Source organism: Uloborus diversus, chromosome 2 (genome assembly GCF_026930045.1).
Source record: "Uloborus diversus isolate 005 chromosome 2, Udiv.v.3.1, whole genome shotgun sequence".
NCBI classification, from domain to species: Eukaryota; Metazoa; Arthropoda; class Arachnida; order Araneae; family Uloboridae; genus Uloborus; species Uloborus diversus.
The window spans coordinates 92,768,976-92,783,526 of record NC_072732.1 but is presented as its reverse complement, the minus strand read 5'-3'; the positions used below and the strand labels follow the sequence as shown (position 1 = coordinate 92,783,526).

Sequence of the window (14,551 nt, the reverse complement as noted above, 5' to 3'; positions counted from 1 at the left end):
TTGGTAAGAATCAGACTTTAAGAAAGTTGGGCTTTGTTAAGTGAAATATTTAAAATTCATAGAACATTTTGCAGTAAATCCGTAACAAGTTCTTCACTCCGTTCTTCTCGTTTACAATCAATGTATTTGCAATAAGTGTTTGCCTCCCCCCCAGGCGTATTTAGCTTATTTGAATATAAACTTATGTGGCTTAAACGCTCAAGTGAATTTTTAAATCATGTTATCTCTTGATCTGTATGTCAAAACAATGCAGATCAAGATTGGTAAATATTCTGGTCGCCAGTTGGGAGTAGAAAAAAATTTAAAAGCCACCAGTTTTATTTCTAATCGCCACTTTTTTGTAATAGAAATAAATAAATAAATAAACAAACAAATAAACGTCAAATTAACTTTTAATTTACTACTAATATTATCATTGAAGATTAATGAAGCTAGTCAATGGCCTTAAAGTTAATTGTATAATCAAGAGTCAATTAAGCCAGCTTCTGTATAGTTTCACTATCACAGCTATCTCATTATCGCAGCTATCACATTTTTACATCACTTTAGTAGGAATGTTTTATAACAAACTATAATTGTTAAACACTTTCATTCACAATTTTAATCATCCATTACTTATTTCTTCAGAAAAAAATCTCCTCAAAGTTATATTTTCAAAAAAAAAAAAAAAAAAAAGCAACTGATTCATTTAATTTTCAGTACAAAGGTATTTATTCCTTATTAATACAAATGTTAAAAATTTTGTCTCTGGTCCGGACAATGTCAGATCGTTATAACGGCAAGATCCGTGATGCCGTAATGCTCGTGGATGTTGTTGTAGATTGAAGGGGACTAATGATAACCCAAGAGGGGTAGGGGAAATGGTGATTAAATTTCTAGTCGCCGTTTTTTTATGCACATTGCCGGATCTTCCATTTTTCCGAGCCGGGGCAAAAACTTGAAACTGTCGCACTTACTCCCTTTAAAGTTTTATGTCGAGTTACAACGACCCCCCCCCCCCCACACACACAGAGATAGCTTAAATTAGTAGCCCAACTAGAAGTTGTCCTCGGGAGCAAGGGCCCCGACTTGCTTAACCTTAAATCCAGCAGTTTTTGCTTAGTCGCCACTTCGCGAGTAAAGCTTGCTAATATGCGCTTTGCGGAACAAATCTTCTTAGCCAATCAAATCAAATCAAATCATCATATCAAATCAAATTATAAGGTTAAAAATACATTGAGCAATTCTGCTGTGGGAAGGTATAAGGCAGTACATGCATTTTTTCTTTCATTTTTTGTCATAGATTGTACTTAAGCTTTATTGCATAAGCTTGCTTATTTGTTTCCGCTGAAATTAAAGCATGAAGAAAACGTCAAATTCCAATATTTTCCTATCTCTAGTATGGAATCCAAAACGAGTTTCTTCAAATTTCTCAAAAACTAATTACTGCAGATGCTGCCCTTTACCTTCCCACGTCTGAATTAAGTTACTATTTCTAATTATCTATCACAGATTAACAATTTAACTTCGGACTACACAACTTTTACAAATTGATATTTTTGATGATATCATTAGACGCAAGAAAATATGCAACAATACATCATTAAAAATGTCTGTTAATTTTTTTTGCCATTTTACAGTTTATTTAGGCTGCTCCAAGCAGTGGATGTTTGATCGATACGTCGACAAAGAGTTGAGGGGAGTACAAGCTAGAGATGTCATCAGGCTGGTTTCTAGGACCAATTGCGAGAGACGTTGTTTAGAGGAGAAACGGTTTGTTTGTCGTTCGGCCAACTATTACAAGTACAACCAAGAGTGTCGTCTGTTTTCAGAAGAACAAAGCTTTCCACATACGCAACTCACGTATGCGGGTGGAGTGGATTATCTGGAGAATCAATGCAATATAGGTAAAAAATGGGTGCTGTCTTTTAAAGAACTATAACCATATTGGTTATTTGAATTGGTGTTAGTACAAGTAAATTAACCACTTTTTAAAATGTTAAATATCATACCGTTTTGAGTTGAATATGCATTGAAAACGTTGAAAAATATTTATTAGTCGGTGCTCCATCCCAGATCAGAAAGTTTAAAAAAGTTGCCCCGTTTACTGAAAAAATGAGAAACCATTCAGTAAAATTTTAAGTAATTACCAATTTTGAGTAATTAAGTAATTACAATTAGCAAGCAGTTTATAGATTTAAAAAAAATTATATTAAAACATTTTCATGCATACGAACTCCCGATTGTTATCTGCAAACGGATTGTACGCGCAGGTTGAAATTCTCTTCATTCTGTTATGGTGGATTTTTTTATAAAAAAAAAAAAACTACTTTTAAAATTATATCAACAAAAAGCCAGTGTTTTTGTAGACACTGTTTTTTGTGATTAAGAAGACAAAATAAGATTATTATGGTATGCTTGCGGTACGGGTATGAACTGAATACAAATACTGTTGAAAAATAGTGAACATACAGCAAAACATAAAACGAAACATAAAACAGTTTTTTCATTATTTTTATATTAAAACATTTAATAACTAGTTTTTTTTGTAATTTTGTGACAGGTACAGCAACTTGTCCCTATAAATTACCAGAGAGGGATTTATTCATGGTTTACACAAGTAAAGCTATTCCAGGCATTAGCAACTTCGAGCTCTGCCGTCAACTTTGCATGAAAGAACAGGATTTCAACTGCCGTTCGTACAGTTATCTTGAGCAAGGTGGCATAAACGATTTATGCTTACTGAGTCCAGAAAATCGACAGACAGGGCATGCCAAGGCTATAAGGTACAGATTGCGCTCCTTGTACGAAGAAGTGGAGTGTCGTGGACAGATTCAAGGTAAGTATTCACATATTTTCATATTTTATGTTGCAAATTAAGAGATACTTTATTGTACAGAGTGTCCCGATAAGTCCTTGAAATATTTTAAAAGTTAATAGAAAAGCAATAAATTGTCACATAAATATGCGGCTTGCGCCGTGATACTTCATAGATTCACGAAATTTTTATGATATAATAAAAAGGGGGGGGGAGGAAAAAATATACATTTAACTATAAGTTATAGCTGTATCGTCAGTTATAGTAAGAATTTGTTTTTCATACTGCGACAGTACAGCCGTCAATGTAAATTAATGTATGTATAATTGCACTTTTTTCTTTTCTTACCTTTTTTTTTGCGATGCTATAAAAAATTCTTGAACCTGTGAAGTATTAGGGATGAAACTGCATATTGATTCGACAATTTCTTGCTTTCCTACGCATTTTTAAAATGTGTCAAGGTCTTTTCAGAAATTGTGTATAGTATATGTAATTAACATTCGCTGTCGGTGAGAAATGATGTACATAAAGGTTGGTTAAGCATTGATATTTTTCGCTTATTTAAAACGAAAAAACCTATATTTTGGAATCATTATAGCAAATAGATGTAGCATAAAGAATATTTGGAACTTTGTGCACCTTTGAATTAAATTATCTGAAAGTTTTCAAAATAATCATCTTTAAATTTAATTTCTGCTATCAAAACATTTTTTGGGATTATTCTTTGAGTGATCTTAGATTGATTATTCTTGATGTTTTTACATTTAAAATTCAGAATAACATCCTCAGTGGCACATTTTACTAGTTGAAATTAAAAAAAAAAAGATAGAGTCTAACCAGTACCGATAAGTGTTCCGCCAAGGGGTATGGATTTTTAATAGCAAACATGCAAAGAGCATACATACTTACATACAATTAAACAAGCAAACAGATAAACAAAGTTTTATGAAAATCAAATACTCAAAGCATGACGCTCCTAAAGACTTGTTATAAAGATCGCTTTGCTGTATGCAGTGATAAATTGCTTATTGTCAATTGATCTGCATTCAAAAGTACAACAATTAGTTAATTCGAAGTAAACGTAGTTTTGTTTTAAACGTTTTGAAGCATAATGCATTGCTTGTTGTTACGTGTTCTAACTACAAAAAGGCTAGAGGAAATCGTATGAAGTGTTACATTCTTTATTTTGCAGGTACAACACTGACGCCAGGAACTACTGCATCTAAGGGGACTACTCACACACATCCGCCACCACCTACAGTACCTACTCGACCTCCTAAACCACCCCCCCCACCACCACCTCCACCTCCACCACCGACTCCCCCACCAATTTCTCGGTGCACTTTCGATCAATACACCTATGAAAAAGTCATCAATTATAACATCAGGTAATTTTTTGGAATAGTTGGAAAAGTTATTAACAATATCTTCATAATTGAAAAATATACAAAATAATTTTCTTACTTCAAAAATAAAAAAAAAACCCATTTCGTGAATCAGAATGTTTTTTTTTAAATTTAATTTTATTTTTTAAATTTAAACAATGGGGATACATATCTGAAGTTTTGCTTTACGTTCTATTTTCACATCAGGTTAGGGAAGCCCTCCCATTGTTTACGAACATTATTTCTGAGATTTCTCATGAAGATTTCCGAGATTTTTCATACAGAATTCTCTAACGCAGAAGTGGGTACATTGACCATTCTCCCCGGATGCTAGTCTTCAGGCCTTGTAAAAAACTTGGACGGTTTTCATAACGCCTGATATCAAATCGCACCGCAAAGACTCGCAAGGGGCCTAGTTGGAGTCGTGGATAAAACAGTCTAAATCACCTCTTATTGAGATTAGGCGTTTTAGGAAGTGTTCCTCAAAGCAGCTAGTGTCGCCTTTGAAGTATGAGTTGTTCTCCGTTCTGTTGGAACCAAATGTCATCTTAGTCAAATTCACCAAAACGTGCTTGCAAAAAAGGGAAATTTTTCCGTCTATGAGTAATGGACGGGGGGGGGGGGGGACCTTTTTGATGCGATTTTCAAAACCTTGTTAAACAAAACTTAAGTATATGTATTAAAATTATTCAAAAGAAAAAAAAAAGCATTTTGATTAACAACACTTTTTTTTTTTGAAAAAAATGACGTTATCTAGCCGCACCCTGTATTTGCAGGGAAATGATTTAAAGTGTCCTTTTACCCTTTAATATTTCTTTCAATATTTGCATATGTGTACTTTTGTTCTTGGTTTTCATTCGTTAACTGTGCTCAACACTTTGTGAAATGAAATGATTGGTGTTAATATACACTACATCGTAAAAATATACAGTAAACTACTGATTAACGGCGGTCGGATTATCCGTTTGTCTTTTCAGAATTTTTTAAAAAAACTTATGATTGTGTTATTATTTACTTTCAGATTTTAAATACATTTTTTATATTCAATGTTAGTAGATGCAATGTAACAATGTTTTTTGTTATAATTTAAATGCATATGTGAGGGTTATTAATATTTTTTAACTATTGTGTACACTAAACTAAATATCGTGTTTTACCTATGATTTGGATTATCAGCGGTTTTCGCTTATCCACGGTTGCCGTGCCACCCTAATCCACGGATAATCGGGAGTTAACTGCATATGCATCCAGATGTAAGTCGGAAGAATCGAATGCAATACCATGATACCACTGGATCCATGTGCACCAAAAATCACTTCGTATAGATAGTTTAGACTCTTTAAATTGTGCTATCTCTAGTGTGTTAATGAAAGATGAGTGTAAGGACACACAAAGCGGCAGCTCTAATTGCCTTTTCTGTTCCACAACTTCTGCATCTTTCCTGGCACATCATTATCAGTTCAACTAACTTGATGAGAACTCGGATATAGGGTCTTTTCAATCAATCTTTTCTTCCCATGCAGCCTGATTTCTATGAAGGCTCATTCAAAATCGGACAACAAATTGCTGCACTGTCGAGTACGTCTTCAATGCATCCTTCTGGAAAACATTGTATAGCAAATATATTATTCCAGTTTTAACAATTTTTGAAGTTTGATATCGGATGATTCCGTGGGCATAAAAATAAACATTATGCTGTCAAAACAAAGAAAAATCTGAATGAAGTCGGGCAATGTGGGGCAAAGTGAAATGGTTAAATAATTACTCTGCTTGGAGAGCCACCTATTTGGTCATGTGGGCATTACCAAATAGGTGGTCAATGGTCATGTGGGCATTGCAGGTAATGAGGCAGCCGATTCAGCTGCCAGAGCTGCAAATATCCTGGTCGATAATAGTGTCCCTTTCGATGATATCAAAAACGCCATCGTTGTAAGCCTTAACACGTATCGGCAGGGGACGTGGAATTCAGAAATCCAAAATAAATTGCATTCGATCCAGCCCTCCACTAGAGGTTTCGGATCATTAAATATCACCAGGAGACATCAAGTCTTATTAGCTCGACTTCGCATTGGACATACCAGATTCACTCACAAATATCTCTTATGTCATTTACCAGTTCCAACATGCATTATATGTGATGTAAATCAGACAGTGTTGCACATTTTATGCAATTGCCCAAATTTTAATCTGATTCGTTATAAATATTTTAATAATTTTAACCTACCTTTGAAGGAGTTGCTGGGGGAGCCACACCATCGCAATTTGTACTCCTTCCTCCAGGAGATTGGATTCTCCTTTTTAATTTAGTGTTTGTCTCGTCATTATGTGATTTCGTCCTTCCTTTGTTTTCCAAGATATTGTTTCGTCCATTTTGTCTTTATCTTCAAGTTGTTTGAAAGTTTTTAACGGCTGCACTTTTTTAATACTAGCACTTGAAGTTTTATGCTTTCCTCTTTAAAATACGCTTTTATTTACTTTATTCTTTAATGAAAAATAAATAGCATATAATAAAATATCGTTTGGCGCAATATAGCCCTCAAGGGCTCTTGCGCCATAAAAATCAAATCAACCAAACCAACCAAACCAAACCACTTATTTGGTAATATTTAAACTATATAATAGCACATGCAATCAGTTCCAGTCAGTAAAAAAATACCACCGAATTTTAAAGTATATGATAATGCAGGTAATTTTCAAAAATTGATACTCATATTATAATATTTTGTTGCAAGTCAAAAACTATTTTTGTAAATAAAAGATGATAAAATTCTAGTTATTAACATTTTAAATATTAATTAAAACCTTCTAATATTCTACAATCAATCAATTACATGCGGGGCAAAGCGGATGGGGCAAAGTGAAATATTTTATTTTGTTTACTCGCTCATTTATAAAATCACTTACGTATTCATTTATCAATTCATTCATTTACATCCCTCCATTTAGTAAGTCGCTGATTTATTCATGCAATTCACCTATTTTCTTATTCATTCATTCTTTTACTTGTTCATTTATTTTTTTTTATATATTAATTGATTAACTAACTAAATATTCTATTTATAGTCTCAGTATCTTTTCATTTACTCATTAAACCTTTTATTTGCTGATTCAATTGATCGAAAATATTTTCTATAATTGAATAGAAAATATTTCATTAGGAATATATTTCATTTTTCACTTTGCCCTTTCGAAAAAATAAAGTGAAAAGTTTTCACCTTTTTTTTGAAGGCGCAAATTTCCTTCCAAAAATTTAAAATACTGTTTCAATGTAAGTTTTATTATAAATTAGAATGTTCTTTCTTTATGTACGTTTTTAAAATTAAAAGGAAGCTAGTTATGAAATTTGAAGCGAGTTTCAAAACTAGTTTTGACGAACTGTTTCACAATGTCTGGCAACGTGAATAATAGAACAAGACAAAATAATGTAAGCAAAATCACGTATGATTAAAAAAATAAATATGTTAGCCATAAGAGGTATCTCTTGGGAACAAATGGCTATTTTTAATAGTATTTATCTTTGTTACTGTAACGTATAACTTTTTAAATAAAATAAGTTAAAAGTAAAATTTTGATTTATCAATGTAAAAGAAACTAAGGTATCCCGTAACAGGGGAGGTGAAAAAGTAGGACATAACAGGGGATGTGAGGTCTCAGAGACCGCTCTACTTTATTTTATTTTTTTTTAATCGTGTAATTAAGATAAAGTCCTGTAAATTCCCTGAAATATTCTTTGTACTTTTGTTTGTACAGCAGAAAAATATTTTTGAATTTTTAACAAAAATATTTTTTTTGCTCCTCGGAAACTATACATTTTCCGAGGAAATTCAACAAGTGCCTGAAGATAATTCGAAAGAAATCATATGTTTCAGTAAATAATTTACGATTCGTAATAAAAATGAATCTGTTATCAATCAATGATTTTATTTTAGTTGTTTAATATATACAGGGCATTTTAATACCAGAAAATTGATGATATCACATTGCGGGAAAAATTTGACAGTCCATTATTTATTAGTATTTTACGTCGTATTTCCAAGAATAATTAAGCCTTTATTGTCCTTAGAACATCATTGCGTAACTTTTGTGAACATTTCTAGCAATTCTCAACCTCATCTAGAATATTTTTTCATTTCTTCCGCATAACGGGGATAAGATAAATGAACCTATATCCGCGGTTCTAACGTAAAGAGACATGTCTACTCTACTACAGCTAAAAACTCTTAAAACTGAAGGGGAGGTGCGGTCAACAGAGACCGCTTCTAAAGAACGCAATGAATTTTAAACCAGATGCACTCGCCAAAAGATGCTTATAAGCAAGGGAGCTGTTCAAGGTCACAAAACAAAAAGCTATCTTTGCTACTTTCAAAAATCTTTTGAAGCAAAGCAAAAAAAAAAGGGAAGTTTTAAATTTTTTAACCAAATTTATGAAAATAAGAAGTAGTGCAATTTTTTAATAACGAGCATTAAAATATGAATAATAATAATAATTAAAAAAAAGTCAATTAGACTGACTGCTTTTTCACAAACATCATAAATATATTGCAGATTTGGTCGAAAGGAGAGGTTAATAACAAGACATCCCATTGGCGTTGTGACAGAGTGCCAGAGTCACTGTCAGCGACTAGGAGAACGATGCAAAGGTTTCATCATTGAGTACTCCAAGTATCAGCAACTCTGCTTTTGGCTGGATGCTTACTCAAGTGCTCCTGATAACACCATCTCGCCTGCTCAAGATACAGCTTATTTTGAGAAAGTTTGCTTGACGGGTAAGTTGTATTCATATCGAAGGACTAATGAGTCAAAATGATTTTCTTTTTTATTCTCTATACTTTTTTGTGCATTGTTGCTGTAAGAAAATTAAAACTTTTGAAAGATGTAATGTTTGTGTAGTATTTCAGTAAACTTTCTTTTAAACGGAGTACATTCGAAACAGTTTAGGGCAAATTCGGGCAACTGATGGAATACTTTTTCTGAAATAAAGTCTTATAAATCAGGTTCCAATGTGTACAGGTAATTTGCAGTTGGTGGCAAGTTTTATATCTTACTCCCATTAAAGTTATAATTGTTTTTTACATTCTACTTCATCTCTAACAACAATAAGAACAACTTCACGTTCAAACAAATTGCCTGTTTCTGCTACATATTTCACCTAGACGCTTGATTCATACAAGCGAAAACTTCCGTGTAAGTTTCCTAAGATTATTCGTACATCGTTCTCCTTTAAACGGCTTTTCTGACGAAAAGTTGTATCATAAAATGATTCAGATTCTTTGCTTTAAAGCCACATTCCCCTAAAGCTGCGAACAACTTTAAGCAATTCAGATCTCGTAAAGCGTATTAAGCTCATCCTTTAAGTATAGGAATTTCGCCTGAATCTTATGCAGCATCAGAAAAACGAAATAACCAGCACGTAATGTTTTTATCATTGTAATTTCTGCGTTAAATGATTTTTTTTGTATTTATTTTCATGAAGGTATTTAAGCACAAAATGAGTTGAAGAGTTATTAAAATAAATAAATAAATAAATAAAAGTAAATGAATAAAATAAAGGCTAAATAAAAGCTAAAAATAAATAAAATTAAAAAAATGTGTAATCATTAACCGTTAAAAAAATGCACAACAATTATTTCGTACAGAGACAAGCCTAACTGCACTGCTGAACATACATTTATTCTTCAGAAAAAAATTAGAATTGCGAAATATTATTGCAAATCTGGTACAATGCCATGATATCGCTTAGCTATCCATATAGTAATTCGGAAAGCCAGGTGTAGGTATTTATGATGAGTTTGCAACTACCAAAGTTTACGAATTTGTTTCGGATGCTCACTGAAGTTTGTAACTCCAAATCGTTTGGAGTTCGATATCTCAGTAATTCGAAAGATTATATCCTAACAGCCTCCATTTTTCTTGTATACTTTTATTAGTCATTTATTTTGTTTGTGGTAATATCATCACGTGTTTGATCCTTTTGCTACCAACTGTTCTGGAAGGTCATAGAACCAATTTTAATATGTGATGACCTGTAGAATATTTGTTAAAGGTGATCAATCAATTTATGTTTGCCGTACTGTCCTGGAAGAATGAGCTAACTAGTTTCAAAAATCAAAAAGTGGTGCAAACAGGATGTTGGATATCAACCCTTCATGGAAATTCCAGTACCTCTTGGTTTTGAGTCATAACCCCAATCCTGATATGTTGATATTTATACACATGTAAGAACTGGTGTGAAAAAAACCTCTTATTTCTCCAGGAGAAAACTCTGATGGCGGCACTAACAGCAAGTGTTATTTTTCAGCATAATTTAGAAAAATATTTTAAAGATTATCTTTCATTCTACAGTTGGCATAGCAAAAGAGGATGTCCATAAATATTTTTTTCAAAAAATTTGACCCCTACCCCCTCTGTCACGAAGTGTCAGGCTTTACCCTCCCCCTCCTCTTGTCTCATGGTTTGCAGTTTTTTAATAAGCCTTATTCTTCTTAAAAAATCTATGATGTCAATATTTTTTGTTATTCCTTCACTCCCCTGATCATGAACTGTCACAATTTCAAGAACCCCCCTCCCTCCCACCAAAGCGCTACATCACTTGTGGACGCCCCCTCATCAAATCTGAGGGTGACAGAAAGAACTATTTTCTACTCATTTTAAGTAGAAGTATCTATGTTATGGATAAACTGGAAATAAATGTTAAATATTTCTTATGAAAGTATTTTCTTCATTCTCAGCTCCAACTTGCAATAAACTATGGACCTTCGAACGGATGCCTGGATATGACTTTCACGATGCACCTGATTATGAAATTCCGGCTGTGGCTCGCAGATCCGATTGTGAAGATCTTTGCCTGAGGAACATCCCTCCTTGCAAATCAGCTACTTACGATACATTCCGAAGAATCTGCAGGATATTTTCTGCTGATAGAAGAACGAAACCTCATGTATTTTCAAGGCATTTACCTGAGATGGAATACCTGGAGAACCAATGTGCTTCTGGTAAGGTTATTGAAATACCGTAGAAATCTACCACGCGGATGTTGCACTCACGTTATAACGCGTATGTTCAACCTCGGACAGTAAAATTCAGTGACTAAAACTCTAACATTAACGCAGATGAAATATTAAACGAAAGTTACCTTACTGTCCTTCGAAATAGTCATCTCCCATAGCTAAACATCACTAAGTTCTGGTATACATGTCTTGAAAACTTTGCAATTTTTTAGAATGGAGTTCAAAAGCTTCGTCACGTTTCGTTGGATGTCAGGAGTATGGTCACATTTTCTTTCCTTTCAAAAGGAGCTTGGATTGGGGGAATAGGAAGAAATCTGGAGGATTAAGATCTGGCGAGTATGGTGCATGTTTCATTCGGTGTTTTGCCAAGCTTAAAACTAAACTTTAATTTGTTCTTCTGTTCATTCATTTTTTCTGTTCTCAGTTATGAAACAACGTATTAAACAAGCTCTTTGTAAAGCAAGTCTTGCACGGAACACATCTTACGTTCAACTGAAAAATGAGGGGGAAAGCAGATGGTCTAGACTTGCCTCTACGCAGGTGCAGAATTTTGTTTGCCCAGTGTTGCCAGTTCGGTCGTTCTGACTTCCTTCACTGAACTTTATTGTCAGACGATTGTTGAAATCATTCGATGCTTTTATTTCCTTTTGCGGTAGTATAAACTTATTCCGCAGCTTTAGCTTATGTGAAATTAAAAAAAAAAAGAATGAATAAATTAAAAAAACCTCTCTAGTTTAAACATGTTTTTTTGTCTGCAGTTATAGCATTGTAAAAAAATTCCATCCAAGACAGTTTTACTTGGTAAGTCATAAACATGAAATTCATTATTTTACTCAGTAGCTAGGTATTCTTTTAGGTGTAAAAGTAAATTCTGTGGCAATCCTAAGTTGCAATTGACTGAACTTTAGCTCAAGCGCCCATGTATGTATATTAACACGCTTGACATTTTTTTTAAACAGTTGTATTGAAAACTCATGTTTCCAACGTATAAAGTTAATAATGATAATCATTTGAATAATAATGAAAAAAAAAATAAAACGACGACAACGATAGTAATAATAATAATAATGATATAAATTACGGCTATGATGATGATAATATTAGCAACAATGAAAATAACTATTGCAATGGTGATGATGATAATAATGATAACAATAATGGTGAAAAATGACGTCAATGATGATGATAATGATTTTGATAATAATTAAACTATGAAAAAAAAACCAATTGCGGCGTGAACAATGTTGATGATAGCAATAATACTAATGATAATTATTTTAATCAGAACAATGATGTTGATAATAATAATGACAATGATAATAATAAACAATACTGACAACAAGGAACACGACTAGAAACAGTAATAAGGATACTAATGATGATAGCAATGATATTACGAACAATAATAGCATTATAGTCAATAATAATGGCGATGAGAATAATGATGATAATGATGAAGATAATAAAAACGATAATAATAATCTTAATAATAAAAATAATAATAAGAAAAACACGAATAATATCGATAATAACTGCTAAGAATAGAGATAATAAATAATAATTATAATAGTAGAAACAATAAGAATAGAAATAATACTAATAGAGGAAATAACCCTCATTAACCAAAATGGTCTGATATCAATCCTGTACCTGTAATTAAACGTGCAAATAAAATACATGATTGACTTATTTTGACTTCAGTTTTCATTGATAAGAACAAGTTCAAAGAGAAGAGAATGATTTAGGAAGTGCTATTGTATTTTTATGAACATACATATTTGTGCTCAAAACGCAAGTATAATTGCATAACTTTTTGTTTCGAGTGCGGAAGTGTTCTGAAAAATTTGTTAAAAGTTACTTTTGCTTTTTTTAAGGCTTAAAAATGTATTTTATTCCGACAGAGAAAAAAATAATAATGAAATTGTGATAAAATATTATTAATTGATGATAGATGGCAGCACCAAAGACTAAAAACTGCTCAGTGCTCAATAGTTGAGACGAAAGTAGTTGAAAAATTCCTTTTCTCCTTTAAATTCTCTTCTGATAAAAAAGAAAATGCCCGCAACAAACGAAACATTTTTCAAAGGTCGATCATTATAGAATTGGAATAGCAGATTTACACATTACAGATTATTGCCACGACAATTGTCGTGGCAATAATCTGTATTTATAATATCAACGACAATTGTCAATACTTCGCCCATTTCCAAGAAATATTCATGCCTGATTTTGACAAATAATGATCTAAAGATAATGAATGCATAATCCACATATAAGATACAGGACAGGTGACATGAAAAAACGTAAATTTTGAAACATGAACTGAATTGTAAGAAACATTTACCAAGAAAATTTTAATAAACATCAATTGAGTTAGTAAAATATTCATTCAATTTATTAAGCTTTAGGACTGTCATCACTTCTCCAATGTGAATTTTGAGGAACTACAGGAACTGATGTCCTTATTCTTGCGGGTATGTACAGAAACTGCGCCTTTAGGAAATTGATACTCCTATTCTCAGGAAGATTTTTAGAGGGGGTGTTGTCGTTATTTTAGGGACTATTCCACCCTTTTTTGGGGGGTTTTCATGTTACAAATGCTCTTACCCTTGTACTTTGATGTTGTACTTTTCTCGCAGACATTTTGGAGAGACTGTTGATTTTTATTTGGTTGATTTTTTGGGAATTGCTATTTTTATTCTAAGAGATTTTTTAAGAGACTGTTGCATTTATTTAGGAATTGCTGTATTTTTTGTAACGGAAGTGTTAAGGGTCTGTCGTCTTTATTTAAGAATTATTGTCCTCATTATGAGCGGCAGTTTTAGAAGAAATTTTTACCTCATTCCTATTCCTACGTATTTTTTAGGAACTTTTATCTTTATTTTGATGGAGATATTAAGTGATTGTGGTTTTTATGTAGGAACTACTTATCTTATTCTATTTGAATTTTAAGCTTGACTTCTGATGTTATTTGGAATCAGGGCCGTAACCAGATTCTTGTTTCGGAGGGGTTTTTACCAAAAATATTTTTTTGAAACATTTATATGGTTATGGGTACATTTATTTGGTTTCATATGTATTCGATTGATTTTTTGCTACAATAAATATCTAAATGGAAGAGGCTAATCTTACAAAACAACATATTGTTACATAGTAAATAAATTCCTCAATAACTACAATAAACACACAATGAGTTCGCACAATTGTTCTGTCATACTAATTTTAATTCCCCCAAAAATTGAAATAATAATAATAACAACAATATTATTTTCGTCACCAAAAAATAAATAAAAAAATAAAATAAATAATGGAAAGCATTTCTTTGGATGAAAAATTTCGGAGGGGGTTTGAACCCTATAAAC

The 14,551-nt window shown here is 32.5% G+C and overlaps 1 protein-coding gene across 1 annotated transcript in view; it reads left to right on the top strand.

Moving 5' to 3' along the window:
- Positions 1 to 14,551, top strand: part of LOC129216426 (uncharacterized) — a 102,818-nt gene that overhangs the window by 61,898 nt on the left and 26,369 nt on the right. Inside the window, exons 10-14 of the mRNA XM_054850640.1 lie at positions 1,620 to 1,886; positions 2,573 to 2,818; positions 3,990 to 4,185; positions 8,728 to 8,948; positions 10,911 to 11,174. Coding sequence (XP_054706615.1) covers positions 1,620 to 1,886; positions 2,573 to 2,818; positions 3,990 to 4,185; positions 8,728 to 8,948; positions 10,911 to 11,174 — 1,194 coding nt within the window. The remainder of the gene's footprint in view (positions 1 to 1,619; positions 1,887 to 2,572; positions 2,819 to 3,989; positions 4,186 to 8,727; positions 8,949 to 10,910; positions 11,175 to 14,551) is intronic.